This window comes from Calidris pugnax, unplaced genomic scaffold (genome assembly GCF_001431845.1).
Source record: "Calidris pugnax isolate Ruff unplaced genomic scaffold, ASM143184v1 scaffold1, whole genome shotgun sequence".
In the NCBI taxonomy this organism is placed as follows: Eukaryota; Metazoa; Chordata; class Aves; order Charadriiformes; family Scolopacidae; genus Calidris; species Calidris pugnax.
The window spans coordinates 5,058,531-5,081,646 of record NW_015090800.1 but is presented as its reverse complement, the minus strand read 5'-3'; the positions used below and the strand labels follow the sequence as shown (position 1 = coordinate 5,081,646).

Here is a 23,116-nt window from a genome sequence, read left to right as displayed (position 1 = left end):
GGGCCCCTTTGCCTGGGATCTTCCCCCCCCCCCTTCTTCTGCCACTTTCTGTGTAAACCTAAGAGATTTTTATAATTCCTGCCCTGCTGGCCGTAAGAGGCACATTGACAGGCCATTGCTGCACTTGAATTGAGGTGTGACCTAGCTACATTGTCCCAGCTCCTTTTGAAATGCAATCATCTGATGGCAAGAAACTGAGAAATCCGGGCTGGTTTTGATGTGTCCGACAGCCAGGACAATAAAGAAAAGGTGTTAAAACAGCCACTCTCACAAACATTCACAAACATGCACACACACACACTAATACCATGCTTTCCAACCCCTGTGTGAAGAGGTTTTGTTTCCCACCCACAAAGCTGATCATTTACACTGAAGAACCAGCACTATTTCTGGGTTGTGAGGTCAGGGAAAACACCTAACAAGGGATGGGAAAAGACCTCCAGCTCCTGCCCCCCCAGCATTGCTTGCACCTTTTTGGCTTCACTCCCCAAAAAAAACCCCAAACCCCACATAGCTGGACACCAAAAGATGTATCTTTAATACCTCTGGGACGTCAAGGTGATGGGGCACAAGGGTAACCAACTGCCGTGATCCCTTCCATTTGATCCTGAAGTTCTTGTGTGTCATCCTTGAGAATTTTAGGGATATTTCTGCATGTGTTACTCGACCTTTCAGAATTCCTAATTCAGCCCACCAGAGCCATTCTAATTCCTCCCTTTCTGCCCAGCTCATACCCCAACAAATCCAGTCTTCTCTGGGGTACTCCCCTGGGAAATGCCGTTCCCTGACGCATACTTTCAGCTGCTGACACACATCCAAGGCACATGTGCATCCTTGATCTTGTGCTTTTTGATAGCAAGGGTGGTGGCCAGATGAGGCTGCGTGCAATCCCAGATTGTTAAAACTTGTGCTCTGGGGTAGGAAAACTGGAATTTCAGCCACCAAAGGGAAAGGACAGAAAATACACCTTCATCTCTTCCTTCTGGTGTGTCCCCCCCCTCACATGTAACTTATCCCAAAGAGATCCTAGTGATTCCACAAGGACACAAGACAATAGGAATTTCCCCTTCTGGAGCAAACTTCATCCTCTTCTTCAGCACTTTCCTGCAGCCCCGGGTTGGTCCAGTGGATGAGTCCACACCTGGAGGAAAAAACTAAGGGTGAAGTAAGACAAAGCAAAGATCAGTGCTGAAGGATGAAAAGCCATCAGGAGGGATCAGAGGGTGTATGGAAAGAAGGGCCTAGGGTGGACAGTGAAAGAAGGGAGATTCCCTCTCTCTAAAATGGATTTGATCCTGTTAGATTTGGAGTAGATTTGGGTTTTGATGGGGAAAGAGGTGGTGTGGGTATGTGATGGGTATGTCCTGTAGTCCTGCTGCTCTTGTTTGGTTTGTGTGTGCGTGGATTTGTCTGTTAGAACTGTTGTATCTCTAGTAGGGATCTGCTGATGGTGGTGTCTGGGAGGTGACTGCCTGCTATTTAAAAACCTATCCTAACAAAAGGTTTTTGAACCCGGCTCCCTTAGATTCTCTGGTCAGAGCATGTTCAGATGTTTATGCTCCAGCACAAGCCAGCACAGAGGAGAAGTAAAAAAAATGTCACCAAAGGTGGCCTGGGGTGTTACAGGCTCTATGGTGATTCATCGCTGTTGTCTACATCAGTGATAAGCTGCTGTGGAGGGAGATGCTGCCTCTTCTCTTTTCTCTTAGTTCCACCTCCCGCTTTGCCTTTTTCCCACTTTGTAACGAGGCACTGCTCATCGTTTCAGCAAATCTGTTTTCCATGCTGGGGAAGAAAACAAAGACTTTCAGTCTCTCGGGTTGTGTCAACTCTAAAGCCGTTCTTCCCTGGGTTCATAGTGTGTGCCTGTCTCCTGTTTTCAACCTCTGAGCCCCAATTCTGGACCACAGCCCTTTTTCTGTACCGTGTGCCAATGGCACGAGAAAGGTCTGGAGACCAGAATATCTGCAAGAGTGTAGAGGCATGCCAGAGTGTTGTGGAGAGAGGGGGGGGGGAAAAAGAGATAAGAAGGACCCAGAAGGTGTACAGTGTGCCAGCAAGCCTGGGCTGCCCACCCACAGATGCAGGCATGGCATATATTATATGATTTCTTGAGCTGCTCTAGATTGTGAGAGGGGAGGAGAACCTGCCCTGGCCAAGTCCAAAGCCTGGGAGATCCTCGCGAGAGCGTTCACTCCGAAACCTGGAAGATTTGTTTTCCTTTCCCCCTTTGCAGAACTTGGCTCGGCTTGGAAACGGGAGACCCGGTTGGTCTGCGTTTAATCATTACACCTTGGTTTTGTGCATTTCCCAGGAGCGAGGCAGCCCGATGATACACAGCTTTTGTAGGGGCACCCGTAGCGCTGAAGGAGGCTGCTTTTCAGCACTGTTTCTTCCTAGGGTTTGTGTTCTTGTGAGAATTGCTCTACCTTTTAAATGTTGTTTATTCAATACTGATATCTGGCAACGTACAAAGATTGTCCTTCTGCCGTTGCTCCTTTTTCTGTCAGTACAGATTTTCGGCTGCACATGTGTGTGTGTATATATCTCTCTATATACGTTATATACAGACACATTCCTTATTGCTACATTTATGAGGGAGAGGACAGAGCACCCAAAAAGGTCAGCGTTCGAATTTCCTCAGGGGAAGAGAGAATGTATCTCCTTCAGCACAATCCTAAAGGCAAGGCTGGGCTTTCCAGGTTCGTCCAGTCATTTCTGCAGCCAAAGATCTTATCTCTTCTGCCTTTTCAAATGCAAAAAGGAAAAAAAAAAAAAGTCATAAAAGAAGAGAACAAAGAGAAATGTTTCCCCTCGGTTTTTCATCGAGATCGCCAGACTTTAGTGGAATGCTTTTTTAAAAAGAGAAAAAAAAATCTGTTGAAACTAAAACTTTTTCGTCAAAAAAGTTAGAGCGAGGTTTTTACCGTCTGTGCGTCGGTCTCCCCGGTGGGGTGGGTTCTTCTTCTCCCACCTCCTTCTCTTGCACCTCCCGAGAAGGAAGCCGAGGGGACCGACCCCTTGCCTGGGTACAGCCCACCCTGGCATCCTCTCCCGTGGGCAGCCCCCTACCCCCTTCCCCACGCCCCCGAAACCCGCGGCGGCCCCGGGGCTGCCCGTCCCGCTGGCGGCGGGCACAGGAGGGCAGCAGAGCTCCGCGCAGCTCCGCGCCGCCGGGCGCAGCCTCCCGGGGAACGGAGACCCTGGTATCGGTCCGGGGTGGGGGGGGGACACACACTCCGGGCCACCCCTCGGCGGAGCTGGCTGAGGCTGTGTCTCTGACCTCCGCTCGTGTTTGTGCAAATTTGGGGGGGGTGCACCCCCGTCCCTTCAGGTGATGGCACAGAGGTGTGGGACTGGAGTGAGCTTTGAGATGATGAGTCAAAGATTGGTGAGGCCCCACCTCGAGTGCTGTGTCCAGTTTTGGGCCCCTTACCATAAAAAAAGACATTGACCTGTCTCTGGACCCTGCTGGAGTGGGTCCAGAGAAAGGGAACAAAGCTGGTGAGGGGTCTGGAGAATAAGTCTTACAGGAGAGGCTGAGGGAGCTGGGGGTGTTCAGCCTGGAGAAGAGGAGACTGAGGGGAGACCTTATTGCTCTCTACAACTCCCTGAAAGGAGGGTGTAGAGAGGTGGGGGTCGGTCTCTTCTCTCAAGTCACAGGCAACAGGACCAGAGGAAATGGCCTCAAGTTGCACTGGGGGAGGTTCAGGTTGGATATGAGGAAAAATTTTTACACTGGAAGGGTTATCAGCCATTGGAATGGGCTGTCCAGGGAAGTGGTTGAAGCACCATCCCTGGAGGTGTTCAAAAGACGGGTTGACATGGTGCTGGGGGACATGGTTTAATGATGGGGTTTTTTTGTTGTTGCTGTGGGTTTTTTCCTTGGTTGGTTTTTTTGTTTGTTTGGTTTTTTGTCAGAGTTAGGTTGATGGTTGGACTAGATCATCTTGAAGGTCCCTTCCAACCTAGATGATTCTATGATTGATTCTATGAAATCCCAAATACTTTTGCAAGGCTGGAATGAGTGGCAGGAGAGCAGAGAAAACTCGGGTGTATAAGCCCACAACTGCCAGCTACAAATTTGTTTCGTGTTTACACTGGGTTTCATGCACATGTCCGATCACACCTCCCAAAACCAAACCACAGTCTCCCAAACCTACATCTAGCGAGGGCCGTGGTTTGTTCTGCTTTGTGGGCAGCAAAGGGGAGGGGGGGAAACCCCACTGTGGCTTGTTCCAGCCTTTCCCACCACCGTCCTCGGCAGCCTGAAGAGCTCATGCTGGTGTCACTCATGTTGAGTTGTCACGCTGCTACATCTGAAACGCGGAGAGGGTTAAAACACAGGCAGTAAAAGTGTAAATCTGGTCTGTGCTTTCAAGGCAGGTATCCCAAGCAAGCTGTAGGGGTGCTAAGCACCTGGAGCCATGCAGGCTCTGTTGCACAAGCTGTAACGCTGGGAGGTCCCTTCCTTGGATGTGTTTTAGTCTCTATAGATGTGGGCAGAGCCCTAGTTAAGAGGGCAGTTGGGGTGTCCGCAGGGCTCTTGTGCAGGCACAGACTGGTAGGGGCAAGACTGTGCATTGAACCATTACTTTAAAATACCCATAACATGCAAAAGAAACTAGATAAGTAAAAGCTTGAGTTTGGTTGCTGAAAAATGACCCTAACTCCCTTATAGGCCAGTCTGAGCTGAATTATCTTAACGAGGAGTCACTCCTCTGTACCTCTCAGACCAGGGAGGTTTGGGAGGCATAGTCCTCTCCTTATGCCCTGCTCGTAAGGCCCCCCCTTTCTATATGATGTGTCCTGTAGCGTTTTACCAGCCTTGTGCTATGCTCCAGAGCAGAAGCCCTTAGTGTACAACTCACTTAGAGAAGGGAGGGGGGAATCACAAGTTGTTCTGCAAGGTGGATGCCATTCACAGCCTTGCCTTTGTCTTGGGTCATTACCACTAAGCTGGTGATAAGCTGCTATTAATTACAGATTGTCAGCACATGCAAATTGGAACAAGAGCGTCAGCTCGGTCCCTCCGAGGGAGCTGGCATTGAGAGCCTCGTGGGCTGGTGACAAACTGTTCTTGGAGAGAGAATCTGCCTTCTGAAGTCATTCAGATTTGCTTGAGAGCATTAGAGGGTCGCCTCTTGCTGGGCTTTGGTGTAAGTAGCCCTTCACAGTCAGATGGCTTATTCCAATGGAGCTTTGGCAGTTGTTCTCTTTATCACCTTAAAGCTTGGTGACACACACAGTGATTCCAAAGGTGTCAATTTAGCTATTTATTACACGGGTTTAGCTATTTATTACACCGTGTGGTGAGAGTGCAGGTGTGGATCGCCTCCTTCTCCTCCTCATTCCTCTTTTCTCCCCCCTTTCAGACCCAGAGCACTCGCTGGTGCAGCACACTTAGCCTCATGCAGTATTCTGGCTGCGTTGATGCCCCGGTCAAATTGGGGCTGAATCACTGCCAGGAATTCATAGCTGGAGACCCGATCCAGCTGCTTGGCTCGGAGTCTAAGCGGTATAGAGAATCCACTCCAAGCAGAGCAGTCTCTAGTAAACCTGCTAATGGAAAGTCTTTTCATTTATTATTGTCTACATGGGAAAGTTTTACTTGTTCCAGCACTGCAGTTCTGTAGGCGTTGGGGCAGCCTCTGCCTTGATGCTTTCGTGTAAAAAATGGGCTTCCTTCAGTTTGTCTCAAAACAGTTCTCAGCTGACCTTATGTAAACCAAAATAAGGTCAACGAACTGAGATGCCCATAAAGAGTGCTTGTCCCAATTAAATTAAAACTGTTCCGCAGTGGTATCTGGCTCAACCAGAACGCTCCTCTTCTTGCACAGACCCAACTTCGTTAGGTCGTTCTCAATAATTATTGGCAGATTCAGTGGCTGAGGCAGCAGCTGTATTTTCAGCAAGTGAATAACCCTCTTGCTGCTTGAGAGTTTCGTCCAAGTTGAAATGGGAGGACGGTGGAGGGTTGATCCGAGGGGAAGGAGGCTGAGCCCTCCCTGCCTATGGTGTTGCTGTTTCTTTTGGGTGAGGCCTGGAGTTTCCAGGGCTCTTAAATGGTCAAACATAAGTGTAATAAAAATTATAACCCTTGAGGAGAAACACCTACAAGTTCATGAAGAACACGCTCTTCCCAAGAATATTCCTCCAGGTGACAGCAGGAATCTCAGCTCCTTCTCTGGTTTTTGTCAAAGAATCAGACTTGGTTTTGATCCTGGTTGAACAGAAACTGCCAGCTCTGGACAGTCAATTGGCTGGAGCTGCTATTGTGAAATGAAAACAAAGATGAGACACAAGTGTGTGTTGGGACAGTTCCCCCTCTACCAGAACAGGGTGGTGGCCTTTGCACTTGACCACCCCATTCCTTTGTTGTAGTCAATTCTGTGCACCTTCTCAGAGCACACCATGTCCTCCTGCCCAGAGCCCATTGGCTTGCTCCTTGCTGTGTGTTACGTTTGTTAAATGAGATCTGTCTCTCCTTAATTTGCCTTAATTTGCTTCTCACATCTCTCACAGGGAGCCGAGAGACTGCCTTCACCTACGCCGTCAGCGCTGCCGGGGTGGTGAACGCCATCAGCCGGGCTTGCCGTGAGGGAGAGCTTTCCAGCTGTGGCTGCAGCCGGACCGCCCGGCCCAAGGACTTGCCCCGAGACTGGCTGTGGGGTGGCTGCGGGGATAACGTGGAGTATGGATATCGTTTTGCCAAGGAGTTCGTGGATGCCAAGGAGAGGGAGAAGAACTATGTGAGAGGTTCGGAAGAGCAGGCTCGCATGCTGATGAACTTGCAGAACAACGAGGCTGGTCGGAGGGTAAGACCGATGCTCACCCTTTTGTCTTTCTCTGAGGCAGATTCAGAAGGCTGGAGGTAGCTAGATACCAAGTTACTTGGAGGTTTGCTAGTCCAGCAGTGCCCCAGTAACTCCATTGAAACTGTGTATGGTCATATTTTCTGCATTTTGGTGACTAATACAGACAACATGGACAATATTACGTTCCAGCCTTAATGGCAGGCTTCCATTGCCAGCTAAAGCCAGTGAGTTTTGGGGTCTGTTGAGATACTGTGTGGCACCTGTGTGCAGACATGTAAGCCCTTTCCAAACAATCTAGGTGCTGTCACGGCCCATTTCAAGGTTTGTGTCTCAGAAACTGGCTTCCCAGAGCTGCCAAAGTGACAGGCTGGTGGTGAAGAGGACAATCTGTTGGCATATGGAGTTCTCTTCTACTGACACCATTCAGATTTTTGGGACTGTGAGGGCAGAAGCAAACATTGAGTTGGGCTATGTCTGAAATTTATGCCTTGCTCAGTTACCTTGGTGTTGGGCAAAATAAATAATTTGCATCTAGGTGACAGACTTTTTCTGAGAAGATACACAGTTTTCATCTGGAGACCCCTAGGGATGGAAAATCCATCACTTCCCTTTGTAGTATTCTACCATCATTAATCACCCTGTTTCAACACTCTGCCTCATTATCATTTGAATTTATCTGGCGTCAGCTTCCAATCAGTTCTTTTCCTGAGTTTTACAGCTAGATTGAAAAGCCCCTTAGTAATCAGAATTTCCTCTGCATGGATGTATTTATCTGCTGTAATTTATTCACCGCTCTTTCTTGACAAACTAGAGTGAGCACTGAAGACTCTCTTACTTTCAGATATTCTCATCAGCCATCAAATAATTTTCATGTCCCTTTAGTGTACCTTTCCAGTTTCCCTGTGTCCTTTAAGAAACTAGATACCAAAATGACGTGCTGGGTTCTGGAACTGGTCTCACTGATGCTGTAAATAAATGTAGGTGAAGTTGCCCCATTTTTTAGGCGTTCAGTGTATGCACATTTGTTTTTTACACAATTCCTCTGCCTGTGATGAATAGGCTGGAAGGTGTAGCATCATTCATATGCGGTACAACTGTATAACCCTGCCTCTTTCCAAATGGAGAACAGGAATACTTACTTGAACATTCGTGCCTTTTCCACAGGGGGTTTAAAATTTTGTTCATTCTTCCCTAGTAGTGAGCTTTTCTGAGGTTAATTTTATTTCTAATGCATATTAAAAAATCCTATTAAGTGTACTTAGCCTTGTTCTTTTGCACATTCTTAACTAAGATCCTTAGTTCCCTTATCAATTTTCTGCCCTTTCTAACTTCTAATTGTTACTGAATTATCTTTCCCATGTATGTCAGTATTTTCTGCATGTAATTTCAGCTTCATTTTGCCACCAAAGGTTTGCTCTGGTTTTATTTTTGGTTGTGAAATCAGTGTGTCAGGTTGAATCATTGCAAATACTCTTCCATTCGTCCTTTGCAAAATCAAATTGGGGTAAATTTGCAGTAGGTGGAAAACGGTGGACTTGAAAGTTGTGGAACTCAGTGGGTTTTGGTATGGGGTCGTGGGTTTTTTTGGCTTGGAAGGGCAGAGGGTCTGCATTTGCTTAGAAATGGGGGGGGGGGTATTCCTCCACGGAGCCTGAAAGTGGCATTCTGCTCTGCATCACTTGCCTCGAACATCTTATATGTCTGGAGTCATGAGCTTGGATTAGTACAAATAAATACCCTGCCTAAAATAGGGAGAGGATACATTACGAGACTTTTTAACAGCCAGAGGGATCCAGAGGGATCCAGAGACAGAAAATGGCCAATAATTTGAGGCGCCAGTTGAACTGTAGTAACATCTGTATTAGAAGATCAAGTCAGAAGATACTTGCTCCGTGGCATGGGTGAAACACTACCCTGTCTTGTTATTCCTGTTAAATGGGCAAGGATCCAACCGAGCTGTGATTTCAGATGATGATACAGTCTGAGATGGAAGAAAGGTTTTTCCTGCTTTAAGGATAGAGCTAAAAGCAGTTATGTCCTGCCTTTACTCCAGTGCAGAAAGTTATCAAAATTGTGCTTGGAATGCTACAGTGCCTGTGCTTCTCTAGACTCAACAGATAAGCTCTCAAGGTGATTTCTCAGTCTCCAGTTAACCCAGGACTGGGACAAAAGCTTTCCAAAGGGCCCAGCAGAAGACAATGTTATTTCAAGCTTGGTTTTTGTAGACTCTGTAGAACAGATGGCCATAGAAAATAACCTTAGCTTAAATGAACATTGTAGATTAAATTAAATGGAAGTATAAACCAATGTGTAATTAAGCTTGTGGATTTCAAAAGAACCAACTCTGATAAACTAATGGAGCCGGTTAGTAAACTCAGCAGAGGAACTCGATGTGGAGGAGGTCTGGAACTTTTTCAAGTCAAAGATGCTAAAGCCATTACAATTCTGCATGCCAAGCAAGAGGAAAAAGCTTGTAGGAAGAATATCCAGACCTCACTGAATGAATAACTACCACAGAGAAACTGTTAGGAATAGACCAAGCACCTACTAAGGATGGAAAAAAAAGAACTGATAGCAAATAAATAACGAAAAGCTCTGTTTTAGAGGTCAAGAAGTGTAAAGATGAAGTGAGAACAGTAAAAAAATCACGCTGAGTCAGACCTTGGGAAGGGTAGTAAAATAAACAATGAAAGTTTTTTAACCTTTGTAAATTGGAGGAGGCTGTAGCAATGAGGCTGCTAGTCAATGGGGATGGGGTTGAGTCTGAAGAACAGAGTTATTTTTGGTCACCAAAGCAAATGAGGGCTTTTTGGGGGGCTTCAAGTCAAACTGGGAGACGTTGCTTGTGTGGAGGGGTACCATGTGTCTGCTGCACAGTGGAGGTGTCTTTTTCTGCCCTCGACACTTCTGCCTAGGGGAGTAAGTGCTCATAGCAAAGAATTTAAATGCCCCTGGGACTGTGCTTTTTGGGGAAGCCAGGCAGGGTGCCCCAGGGGCAGGCAGGGTATCACAGTAGGCAGTGGCTGATGGTGCTGGCACCCTGTGGGAGCGAGGAGGGCATGAGGAGGCAGCAGATGTGTTCAAACAGGTAGAGGGTACTGAAGTTTGGGGCCAGCAGACCTGGAATAGTTGGGATGGTGCAGGGGTTGCTGATGGAGGGGAGTTGGGGCTTGGGTCAAACGATTCAGATGGGAGTCAAGCGGCAGCAAAGGGTTGGAAGGACGGAGGACTCTGGAGTAAATGAGGCTGGGGATTTGGGGTGGATTGAGTGCATGAGGATTTGGGAGTAGTGAGGAATGGAGATGCTGGGATTAGGAAAGGAGATGAATGTGAAAGGATCTGGAGATGAGACCTGGGATGGCTCCAAGATGGCATTGCTGTGGGTTCTCTGGTCAGGATGGTATTTGGCATTTGTAGGGCAGCCTTTTCTCTTGGCTCTTAGAAACATATTAGGATGGGAGTAAAGAAGAAAGGCTGTAAATGGAAATTAATCACCACCAAGATGGAAGCAAAACTCAGGTAGCGTAAAGCTCTCGAGTCACCAGGGATGCCCACTTTCTTTCCTGCCCCTCAGAAAGAGCTGGCACCTGGCAGCACAGGCAGTGTGACCTCCACAGCATTTACAGGAGGGGAAAAGGGTATCTCAGAAGAAGAGGCTAAATGGGAAATAATTTGAGAAGGATTTCTCAAAGATTGATCACACAATCATTTAGAACATCACTGATTTCCTAAAAAGCGAAATAGATCTGATAGGTCTCATGTATCTGAGCTTCTGCGAGACATTTAATGTATTTGCCTCGCGGGAAACACTTGGTTAAATTAGCAAAAAGAAGGAAAAATGTAGCAGCTATGAGATGGACAAGAAACTGGTTCAAGGAAAGATGTCAGTAAATTGTGTGAAAGGACATATCTTGATCTTAACAGAGCTTAATTAGCAGAGTTCTTCAAAGACTTGCCTCAAGGCCAACACTTAGTATTTTTTGTTTCTCAGCCTCAGCACAAGAATTAGGAATGGGCTGATGCAATTTGCTCACGATGCAAAGGTGGCAGGTATTATAAATACAGAGGAGAATCTGAATTCTGCACAGCAGCTAATGACATCCAGTAAAACAACATTAAGACCATCATTTGAGGTCTTGTATGAAAAACGTTTTTAGTCATTAAGAAACGAGTAGAAAAGAATTGGTCACAGCAGTCAGCTGCACGTGACTGCAGATGTAATGTGGCTCGGAAGGTGGTAAATATCCTATAATGTACCAGGGAAAGTCTTTTCATAAAACGTAGGGGAATACTAATGCCATTATATTAAGCTCTCGTGAGCCCCCAAAATATTGTATGTTCTCATATTCCCAAGCAAAATTACCTCAGACTAGAAAAGGCTTGTTATGGCTGACCCCAGGGATAGGAATCTTTTCTTAAAGTGGGCTAGAAGAGCTTGCCATGTTGAGCCTAGCAAAGTGAAAGTTGAGAGAGGATATGACTGATGTCTGTGTTAGTGGGAGAAATAATAGGGACGGAAAAGTACTTTTAAAGCGAAAGGCCAATTTGGCACAATAGCAAATGGGCATAAAGTGAATACATTTAGGCTGGAAATTAGAAAAAGATATTTTATCATTGGAATAGTGATCAGGATAATGGTGGCTGAAAACCTAATTGCTTTTAAAAGGGCACTCTATACATTTAAGGAAAATATTATTTGAAGCAGTGCCTACAATAGCAAGGGATCATACTTAATAACCAAGGAGGTCCCGTCTAGTCCTGCGTTCCTAAGCTTCTGAGATTCTGGTTTTGGAAGCAGGAAGGTGCACGTGTAACTCCATACTCCCGAAAGCTGGTGCTGAAAGAAAAGAGTACAGGGGACATGGCAGTGAGCACTGCTAAGTGGCCACCAGGTGCCATCCCACATGCAGCCTTGCCCCGCTTTCCCAGCCAGTGTTTCAGTTGATGCCTTCTGATTTCTAGGCAGGCTTTCGGTGTGTCCCTTCACTCGGTTTCCTGTGGGTGAGAATGTTCTTCTTGAACCCTGAGGAGCTCTGGTGGCAGAAGAAAAGATTGTTTCTTCTCTCTGTGGTTCTCAGAAGGGCAGCTGCGAGGGATGAGAGGGGAGCAGAGGTCTTTTATCTTTCAGGCAGTCCTGACCCCATCACCCCTTCACTCCACGGCGGAGTCCTTGTGGTGGTGGCTCCTGGCTCTCTTGCCCTTGTTTGTTTGTCTTGGCTGTTATCTCAATACGTCCTTTCCTTCCATCTGTCTTTTTCTTCCAATTGGTCTCCATTACCCTCTCTTATTTTCCCCTGTTCCTTATCTGTCGCCCTGTCTGGCGGACTGTGGTGGTCAGTCCTTCTGTGCTGTTTACCCAGTCGGCATATGGCAGTCCTCAGTCATCAGTCACTGGAGCCAGTGCCAGGAGAGCCTGCAAGGGGGTCTGCCTAATTGACCATGTGGGAATTCCCCATTAATTCTCTTTCCGTTCTCGTTCTTGCAAGAAAAGAATTGGAAGAGAACTTGGGCTTATGGGAAGGGGCTTTAAGCCTTTCCATTAGAGGCATTTTCAACCTGCTTAGGTGGCATGGCCATCGATCAGACCCTGCCCTCAGAACTGCATGTGGGGTCTGTTATTCTTTACCTTGACCTGAGCCCGGTCAGAGAGGAATTCTCCAATTTCCTCTGCTTTCTCCCCATCCGGGCGGCAAAGGAGGAGAGTGGGAGAGCCATGTAGTGGCTGAAGCTATGGTTACCCCCGTGGGATGTTGATGGCAGGAGCTGCAGAGGGCTGAGTGGTGCCATGCTCACCTGTAGTAACTGGCAGCGTTTGCATTTTACCCAGCACAGCTACTACCCACATGGGCCAGATGTTTTGAGCATCAGTTGCTTAAAGCCAAGTCAGAGTGAACTCAGTCCCATGACATTAACTGAGAGGGATCGAGTTGCAGTGTTTTTCTAAAGGAACAAAGCCCAGGATTAGGAAGAATCATAATACTTTATAAAAACACATGCAAGGGCAAGGGAGGCACGAGTGGCCTGGGATTTGACAGAACCATAACCAAAAAGTGCTAACACAAGCTCGTAACAAGCAGGCTGACAATGCACTGAGGATATAGTAAGTGTCTGGGGCTGGGGAAATTCGGCTGTAGCTCTGTCTGGTTACAGTACAGCAGGAATCCTTAAGTAACGGTGTGGTTGGTCCTCTGCAGTTGTAGCTCAATCCAAGACAAGTGCTTAACTCCCAGCCCGTAGCTGTTACATTGCGCCGGGAGGGATTGCCTCAGTAAATTGAGCTCCGAGGAGCAGAACTAAAGCTTCTCTGTTTTAAGGACTCACTCCATTGACTTTCTTGGGAGCTGGATTGGCCTCCATGTGATTTAGCCATTAAGCCAAATTGAATCTTCGCTAGCTGTCAAAAGCACTGGATGTTAGTTAGGCCAGGAGCAACCAGTTGTCTTAGGAGAACTCTGACCTCTCGCTGCTGGTCCAGAAGGTGGTCGTAGGCAGAAGGTTTTGCTTGCGGTATGCTCAATTGCCTTAATCACCTACTCCTTGGCAAGCAAGCGCAGAGAGCTGGGACGCTTTCCTTCTGCGTTGGTGAGTGAGGCAGGAAAGAAACCTCAGTGTTTGGCTGTTTCCTTCAGCAGAAAGCCTGGTGGGAAGACATACCGCCATCTCCTTCATAACATCCTGGTTTTTCCTCATGTTCCTTGATCTCCCCCACCAGGTACAGCTGGTGGTAATTTCGCAGCTAATGCCGAACAGCTCTGCTTGGCAGGTGGGATCTGGCAGAGGCACTGCCCTGTGAACGTGCAGGAGGACGCAGGATGGTCATGGGAGAGCAGATGTGAGCCCGATGGTGAGAGCCTGAGGAGGAAGGGCTGGAGGAGGATAAGCTGCTGTAGGACAATGGCATGGGGCTGCCAGCTCTTCGCTCTGCAGACTCTGTATAATTGGCAGTTTTGTACCTGTCTCTGAAATTCATGGGAAGAACAAACCCCACCTGCATTTCAGTTTATTTTCCTAGGTTTTGAGCTTCGTTATTCTAGAATATTTTCCGAAATTTCTCTCTCCTCCCAGCTCGTGCGGGGAGGAGGAGAGTAACAACCGCTTTCCTTGACACCCCATTCTTGCTCTGCTGAGGGTTTAACACTCACTGGCCTGAATTTTCAAGCCTATTTGTTAACTTTGGTTTCCCAACTTGCAGCAGGTGATGCCTCATGTTTCAGGGGTATGATACATCTCCAGCTCCTGCAGACTCCTGAAGAAGGAGCTGCGAGTGTCTCAGAGAAGACAGCCTCCAAAGTTTGCCTTTGCTGTTTAAAACATAGGCCCTTCTGCCTGGCGACAAGCCCTGATGGTGTTGGGAAATATCTGGACAGAAGATGGCGCAGGTTGGCAGTTAGGGCTTGCAGCTCAGCTCTTGCTCTTCAAGGAGGACGCCTGGTTAACACCTCGAGCAGAGGTGGTCATCTTTCTCCAACCCCTGCTTGCTCCTCTCTGGGAAGCCATGGCCTCCTCTGGACTCTGTCCCTGAACGAGCTCCTGTTGGCAGAGGTGGAGGGAAAGGGTGTGGGTCCGTGGATTTATTTCCAAAGGATGCAGATGTATCCCTACAAACGATTCCTGGTGCGGGTGGTAGGAAATGGGCAGGTCCCCAGGTGTTCCCTCGTCACAGCTCTGAAGGGAAAAATATGGAATATCCTGCTGGTTTGTGAGACTGGGGGAATTTCCAGAGCCCACGGGGCTCTGTTCCCCTTCTTCTTCCCTGCTCCTGACCCTGCCATCAAGTCAGAAATCTGCTGGGGGAAAAGAAGGTGGGGTGGGGAAGTCACGTTCTGAGGCAGAGTGACCAGAAATAGAAATATTTAGGGAACAAGAACACAGCAGTTACAACAGGAGACTTTTGTCTGTTCTGAAGGGCGAAACAAGAGAAATTGGGGGATAATCAAAGCGCTTATGGAAACGCGATGAATTCGTTGGTAATTAAGCCAGCTGCCAGCGCGGCAAGAATAATTGCAGCTCTGCCTGATTGCGTTCCTTTTCCCGCAGGCGGTGTACAAGCTGGCGGACGTGGCCTGCAAGTGCCACGGCGTGTCGGGCTCCTGCAGCCTCAAGACCTGCTGGCTGCAGCTGGCTGACTTCCGCAAGGTGGGCGACCTGCTGAAGGAGAAGTACGACAGCGCCGCCGCCATGAGGATCAGCCGCAAGGGCAAGCTGGAGCTGGTGAACAACCGTTTCAACATGCCGACGCAAGAGGACCTGGTCTACGTGGACCCCAGCCCGGACTATTGCCTGCGCAACGAGACCACGGGCTCGTTGGGGACGCAGGGCCGCCTGTGCAACAAGACCTCGGAGGGCATGGATGGGTGCGAGCTGATGTGCTGCGGCCGGGGTTACGACCAGTTCAAGAGCGTCCAGGTGGAGCGCTGCCACTGCAAGTTCCATTGGTGCTGTTACGTCAAGTGTAAAAAGTGCACAGAGATCGTCGACCAGTACGTCTGTAAATGAGAAGAGCCACCAAAGCGACAAATCTATATTATATAAATCTATATAAATATATTTTATATTTGTATAAATAAACAGATGATGATAATAATTAAAGAAGCTTATTTAAGAGACATTCTGGTTTTGAAATTTCCCCCGCCCCCCCCCCATCAGGCCGGCTGGTTTGCCGTTCCTGCGGTTCTGCCGGGGGGGTTTGTATTTGGGTGCATCTCCCTGTGGATGTTTCAGTCAGGGTGAAGAGGCTGAGGAGGTGCTGACAAAGGGAACTCCCCCCGGCACACCAGCACATACTATTTCATTACAGAAACAAAGGCAGCGAGAAGGAGAAGAGTGGCTCCTTTCTGCTCTCTCATCAGTAAATCTCAGCATTTTGCATAGTTACCGCACATTTGAAATGACAGCCAGATGTGGGTGAGTCCTAATGATCTTGAGTTTCAAACCCTGCCACCCCACTAAACCCACTGGAGAATTTGGAAACCTATTCTTGATCTCTCTAAAGGGCTTTGTCACGTCGGAGGGAAAGTTAGCCAAGGCTCCTCTGCAGTAATATGGCTTACAATCCGGAGTCCTGTAAAACCATTCCTGGACGCTGCACAGACCACAATGTGGTGGAGGAAGGTTCACAACCTGCTGTTGTGAGGAAGGAAGGTGTGACCTGTGGCTGACCAGCGTGTAGCCTGGGAGTCCCCACAAAGCCAGCACCTAGCTCTTCTCTACCACCCGGGCAAAGGGGGAATCTGTTCAGCTCAGATTACAGGGATGAGGGAGATTTTTTTACTTTTTTTTTTTTTTTCCTCCTTTTACTCCCATGCTGAAAATAATTTGTCAGTATAGAGGAGAAGCTGCCGGTGCCCAGGGATGTTTGCGAAGGCGATATGCTTCATATTTTGTCAGTGGAAAGAAGCACTGCAGGCACACACGTGCACATGACTGCGTAAGCACTCATACTGCTGCCGCTTTCCCTCTTTGAAGTGGATGCAGGTGGTCACCTTGTTCAGCTCGATTAAATCCTCCTCACCAACAACCCAGATGTATAGTTTCTCTTTAACATTAAACACCCCTCAATGACGTTTCTTTCCCTCTGTTGCTCGTGTATATGTGTGGTTTTGTTTTATTCTTTGGTGGGGGTGTCTTTTTATTTTGCTGCTCTCCTATTTCGGACCCCGGGGGCCGTGCTCTTCTCTGGCAATAAGCTAACCACAGATACGTTTGCTCCCAGAATGTGGGCGTATGTTCACCGATGGAAGTCTTTTCTGTGTTTTTCATTGGTAATAAAAGAGTATAATAAAATCGTACTAGGGCAGAAGGCATTACCAAAGTCTGCTAATCAGTCTTACCACGTTGGAATTTTAGTAGAATCCAATTCATAAAGCAGGGAACGAATGCTGTTTCTAGCACAAGACATTTCCTGTGCCTCTCAGCGTCTGCAGAGTTCATTTGCAGTCAGAACAATCAGGAGAAGCCAGTCCCCAAAATATAAGGGTTTGCATATATATATATATCCTCTTTGTTACTGACATTCCAACAGTGGTGGTTTTTGTTTGTTTTTTTTTTTACTGTAGATTTTAAAATGCGCAAAATATGCCAATAAGCAAAGAGCCAGTCATGAAGATTATTATTTTTATATTAAACCTCTGTTTCTTATAAAGCATTGCAGTTTTACAGATTCCACCATTTCAACCACCGGAGAAGAATTTATATGTACCTTTCATACTTCAAATATTTGAGGACTCCAGAAAAGCACAAGGAAGAAAAAGTATGTTTAATAATTAGGAGCTGTTGTTTTTTTAAACCAATGTGTCCAGTTTTTATTTTATTTTTTTTAATCCAACAGGCAATATATTTGCTGGCATCCCAGAATGCAGTTTCTTGGAATATAAACAGTGGCCTAGATTTATTTTATTATATAAAATCCAAAGCCAGTGGTATTGTAATTCAAAGTAACGGAAATAGTTTTCCATGCATGGAAAAAATGTGAGTGCAATGGTCTGATCCAACTCCCATTAAACTTCAGTGGGAGCTGGACCGAGCCCAAGATCGGATCAAATGTGTGAGCTATTCACTCCTGGGATACTATACGTTTCTAGCCCAGTAATAAAACTTACTCTACCTTGGATACATCTAAAAATGACCTTTCCTCCCACCACCCTCACCTCATGTTCTTGTCCATCCTTATTGCGTCAGTGCTTAAAGGTGTCAGCTATTTGTGGATGACACCCTCAGGCATTGTTAATGCATCTAATAAGTCCAAATGATTTCATTTGGCCTTCCCGATAAAGACCACACATTTAAGGGAGTTGCAGTTCTCCTTGCAGTTTGGCACCACAATTAATTTTGTGGGTGTAAACAACGTTGGGAGTGGAAAAGTTGGCATTGTTAGGGCTGCTATTCATCTGGGTGTCCCTGGATATGTCCTCCTTTTTCCACCTAAAATTTTGTCTGGATGGAAAAAAAGATGATTTTTGGCCTTTTGTCCCAGCACTCTCGACCTCTGGCAGCCTGGTTGGAGCCAGCACTTCCTATTGGACTGGGACCATAGAGCAATAGGAGAGAAGTGACCACTGGATTTCTTCCTCCCCTTCACCTCTCCTCCTCCCCCCCTCCTTTTTAAAAGACCTGGGTTTCAGTTGTCTTGACTTTCTGGGAGTTTTGTATGCAAAAATTTGATCCCTCTAAACTCTAGCTTAAAACTTAATTTCTATGGCGCCCACACATAAAAGAACCTCCTTAGGGTGGTAGTAAGTATAAAATAAAGAGCACAGCCGGTTTGGTTTGATGCAAAGCCAAAGAAAGTCAAACAGAAAGCTGTAGCAGAACAGCTTCTTTACCGTGAAAGTTAAAAAGTGGTAGATTCTAAGTTGTGCCTTTGTCTAACGAAGTGGTAGAGGGCTGTGGGGGTGGGGAGCCAAGCTTGGTTCAGAGCTCTGCCGATTATCTGCTTTGTAACCTTTACTTAATTTCTTTGCATTTTAGCCTCCAGCCCCCTCCTGTATAAAATGAGGAGCGGGATACCTCCGTTTTTTTGCAAAGCTCTTTGAGAAATACGGCTGAAAAAAAAAACCAAACCGTAATGGGAGTCCTACCCTCTACGCTCATTAACTCTGGCAGGCAGACAGCTGTATCCCCATTGTGCGGGGACACGCTCAATTCGGGACAAAGAGGCTGAGCGGCACCTCGGAGGGTCAGATGCTCGGGGGTGGTTGCTGGGGGGCTCAGCAGGAGCCTCAGAGAGTCTGCTTCAGTGAAGCCCAACTCCGGCACAACGCTGGAGGGAAGACAGTTCTCCAAAAGAGAGGTGAACTCGGGGCTTGTTTCTTTATGGCTGTTGAGTATCTGGTAGGAAGAGCGAGGCTTCGGGAGGTTAGCCTGGTTTCTGATTCAAAGACCTGCCTGCTCAAATTGCGTTTGCAGTTTTGCGCGGATGAGATATTCGCACAATACGCTGTTATAGCGTGTGTGCTGGTAACTGCCTGCCACATTCCAACCCCGGAGTCACTGCACTTCAAGGCTGATAGAAATGACCACCCGTTAAGTCATGTAAAACTAAAATATTTGGGGAGTTAAAGGCGCTATGCAAATATACGGTTATTGCAAGTCAGTGAACATCAGCTCCTTAAACGGAGCAGAACAGGATGCAAATCTGTCATCGTTTTCCAACTGGCTAGTAATACATAAGTTATAACGTGAATGAATGAGGCCTTAGTATGTTCTGCTGCAAGGTAAGCTACGCAATAGCTGATCCCAGAACAAACGGAAACTTTCATTTGCTATTAATTATGGTAAAAAGATAGTGGCAGGGTTGTGACAAAATTTAAACAAACCTTTTAACCCTGCTGGACTCTAGGTCATTTGCGTCATTTGGAGGCTCCCCTTCTTTGTCCCCAAAAGTCTGTGCCTACCCAGAGCTCAATGTAACGCAGGGGCTGCTGCCTTTTGCAGGTCTGGAAACAGCCAAGTTGAACCCTGACACGCAGCGTGAGCATAACTTGCACTTTCCATACGGACCCAAGTTCTGTAGCCCTGACAAATGAAGCAGACCTTGTTGAGTCATATAAAATCAAACATGCAAGGGTCTCTCTCTCTGCTCACTTGACCATGTCCAGGGAGAAGCCTAGGAGGTTTAAATTACGCTGTGGGAGCAATTCCTAATCACCTGTGGCTACAGAAATATATACAGTATTTTCATCAGCTGGCACAGACACAGAACATCCCAAGGAGACCTTGGGAAATACCTTCCAGTGGCTAAAGGGCATTTCTCAAGTGTCTGTCAAAGTTTTCCAGAGCCTACTACTTATATGGTCATTCACTTTCAATTAGCTTTTGTTTAACTACATTTCAGGTTAAATAGATTCTAGAAGGTGATCTGTGGATTCAAATTCACTGTATGGCAGGCTCTGAAGGAACTGTCATACGCCAGACAGTGAGCAGATATGAGCATAATGTTGGATCCCCTTTTTCCCACAGGTAGACTCTGGTTGTGCCTAATCCACGGGACGCAGAGATGTGTCCCATCTCCTTGGTCCACATGTGTATCCTGGCCATATCCTGACTCCCTGCCAGGGCAGTGCAGGCATCAATACCCCATGTGTACCTCTGATGGATGCAGAGACTGTTGAGCAGGTAGCCTGTCCCAGCTCCAGCTCCAGTGTAGATAGCTGGTGGCTTTGGGACTGGGCCACGTCTTGAGCATACCAGCTTTTAAGTCTAAATATAACCAGCATCAAAGACAAGCAAAACACATTTCTGTGGCCAACAGGACACATACCAGAAAGGACAAAAAGGATCATGATCAGCCTTTGTAAATCCTTACATAAAGATGATATAACCCCCAGTATAGTACAATGACCACAGCGTGTTCATCCTTCAACCCATTGTCAATCTTCTCCTGCAGGGTCTGAAGCTGTTACTATACCTTCTTCTTTTTTAGCTCTGTTTAAATGACAGTTGAACTCTATTTTTTTGCACTAGGATTGAAAAAGGCATGACCTACTCATAGCCTTTCCTCAAAGAGAGAAAAGAGGAACAAACAGTAGGGGCAGGAGTTCTCCCTGGTGAGGAGGGATAAAATGCAGCAGCCATAAAATGGAGTACTAAATATTGCCCTGTGAAGCTCAAGTTGGACACCTGCCCGAAGTGGCACAGTTACCTCTCCACGCTGCCTGCCCAAAGCAAGCTGGGTCTGATGGCCCCGTGGTACCGGCACCAGCTCTGGCTGTTTGGAAGGTGGTGGGGCTGCAGGAAGCACCAGCCTTCAGCAGCGTTATGGAGCGTGCGGCCCATGGTGATTTGGGAGGGGATGAAGACTTGGATAAAGAAGACAATGCAAAGAGAATGAGGAGGCACTGCTTTACTGGGAGGCTGGGAGATGGTAATTCCTCCCCCAGGCCCTTTCCCCATTAGCACTGTCCCATGGTGCTGTCATGTGGTGGCAGCCATCCTGGGGAATTCAGAGGGGAGCCGCTCGAGTATGTCTGCCAGTAGAGATGAAGCAGTCTAAAGGCTTGCAGCAATAAGGCATATCCTGAACAAAAAAACCAAACAGCAACACCAAAATGTCCAGGCTCTTCCTTACCCTAGGGCAGTTCTTTCCTGAATCATAATTTTCCTTTCAGCTCTTCCTGCAGTGCCATATAGCTGTGTCAGTCCTTCGCGTGACTGCGAGAGCATGGCGGTCAGGCGGGATGACGCATTGCCACGCAAAGACACATCACAATCCTGCCTTTCCTTACCTAAAAAAAAGAAAAGAAAAAAGATGTGGGGTAAAACCCCGTGTCACTTAATGACTATCACCGCCACTGTGCTGGAGTTAATTGTAGCCCTGCCCTGTCCACAGCCCCAAGGAGCTCCACGAGCGCTCAGCCATTACCTCTCTCGGGCGGAGAAAGCATCTGGATGGAGTTTTTAGCGCAGCAGCCCTCTGCAATTCACTGCGACGGGTCTGGCCAGTCTCTGTCTCATTTACCACAGGCAAATTTGTTCTCCCTTGCTGGGGAACAAGAGCAGAGCTACCTAATGACCCGCCAACTTTCACAAGGCGTGGTGCTATGCATTTAGGACAAACCCGCTCGGAGACGGATTTAAGGCAATGAACATTTTATATTAATGCTGTGATTTCTAGGAATTATCTATAAATGCCTAGGAAGTACATAAATCAATTTATTTTTTTAAGTATGGCTTTCCAAATGAATACTTTGCCCCATATGGCAGAAGAAAGCTTTGCTTTTTGATCTCCAGGCTCTCGAACCAGAATCAAACACCCCAATTGCTTTTACTCAATATTTAATGAAACAGTGTTCCTATCTCAATTTCCTTCTTAATTGGCTGAGTACACGTTAAGTTATGGTGACAGGAAATGACAGCTGAAAATGACACACAGCTTTTACATATATTTTTTCGTCAGCAGAGCTCAAAATGTTTTAAAATCATTAGGGCCATTTTTAAACACGAAATACTGAAAGACGGGGCAGGAAATACTTCATCCCACGGGCAAGGGGTGGAGCTGGAGCAGGCGCCGCAGCTGCTGCTCTCCCTGCTGCTGCCCGGCGGCTGTCAAAATACCTTGTGATTGATGAGAGAAACTGTAAATATGTGTAATATTGTGGTGTTCGGTAACTATCTCGCTCCCTTCGCAGTAACAAAGGCTTTAATGAATGTGTGAGACGGGACATATTTTAAAGGAGAGAGTAGGGAATCATAGTTTTATAAACAGCATTTTAAGGAATGGCCAGTATGGATTGGATGTTGGTGGTTGTTAGGGATCAAAATGTTTCAAGTATTAATTTATCTGGATAATGATGCATCCATTAATTATCTTGTTCACAGTCACTGGTTTGAGCTAAAATTTCTGGGTGTATTGGGGTGTGGCAAAGCACTAAAGTACGTAGAACCTCACAAAATACACAAGTCCTCCCAGACCAGCTGATTGTTCTTGGCGATTCAACATTGTTCTCTAACAGTTTAGCGTTTCCGCAGTGTCTTGTCTCACTGTACAACACACAGGCGTGGGGTTTCCACCATTTTTCCGCTAAGGACACAATTTCAGGGGCTGAAATCTCCACATTACATAGGTTTTCCTTGCTGCTTTGCCTACACTTCCCATTACTTCACAGAGAAACGTCTTGTTCTCTTTGGTGCTGCCTCTCCATCAGACATCAGTGTTCAGGCCCCGTCACAAGAGCCCGGCTTCCCAGGTGCCCCTGGCAGCATCAGGCTGGGTAAAGCTGTCTGGTTTTCATCATTTTCTGGTGTTGCATCGGCTGTGGCCTCCCCACCCTGTTCCATGTTCCATACCCTGGAGCACACGGTTCAGTCCTGAGAATTAAACCCTGATCTAGAGGGGCCTCTTCCCCCTCAGCAGGAACTGTGGCAGCTGCCGTGGTGCCTGGGGACGCTTCACACCTTTCACACCTTCCCAGCGAGTTCCAAAGTGCCTCTCTCAGCCTGGACTGGCTCCGAGCTACCCCCAGGGGTGGCCCCTCTGGGGCCACCTTTTTTCGACGCCTGCGGGAAGGGCTGAGTGACCGGGGGTTTCCTATGACACCGCTCTCCATAGGGAGAGGGTGACAGCTCTGCCGCCCGCTCAGGGCCCAGAGGAAGCGGTGTCACGGGAGAGGCCTCACCCCGCGCCGCCCTCCCCTCCCGGGGAGGCAGGACGGATACGTCGGTGGACCCTGCCCTTCCTGAGGGGGCTACCGAGCCACCAACCGCCACCAACGGCCCCCCTCACGCGCTGGCGAACAAAAGCCCGCGCAAAGGCCGCTCGCTCCCCTCAGCCAATCAGCGCCGGCGGGCGCGAAGGGTGGCGG

General features: G+C 47.5%; 1 protein-coding gene across 1 annotated transcript in view; it reads left to right on the top strand.

The window, feature by feature from the left end:
- WNT5B (wingless-type MMTV integration site family member 5B) overlaps positions 1-15,426 on the top strand; it is a 16,258-nt gene extending 832 nt beyond the window's left edge. Inside the window, exons 2-3 of the mRNA XM_014937194.1 lie at positions 6,526-6,818; positions 14,856-15,426. Coding sequence (XP_014792680.1) covers positions 6,526-6,818; positions 14,856-15,314 — 752 coding nt within the window. The 3' untranslated portion in view covers positions 15,315-15,426. The remainder of the gene's footprint in view (positions 1-6,525; positions 6,819-14,855) is intronic.
- The last annotated feature ends 7,690 nt before the right edge of the window (positions 15,427-23,116 follow it).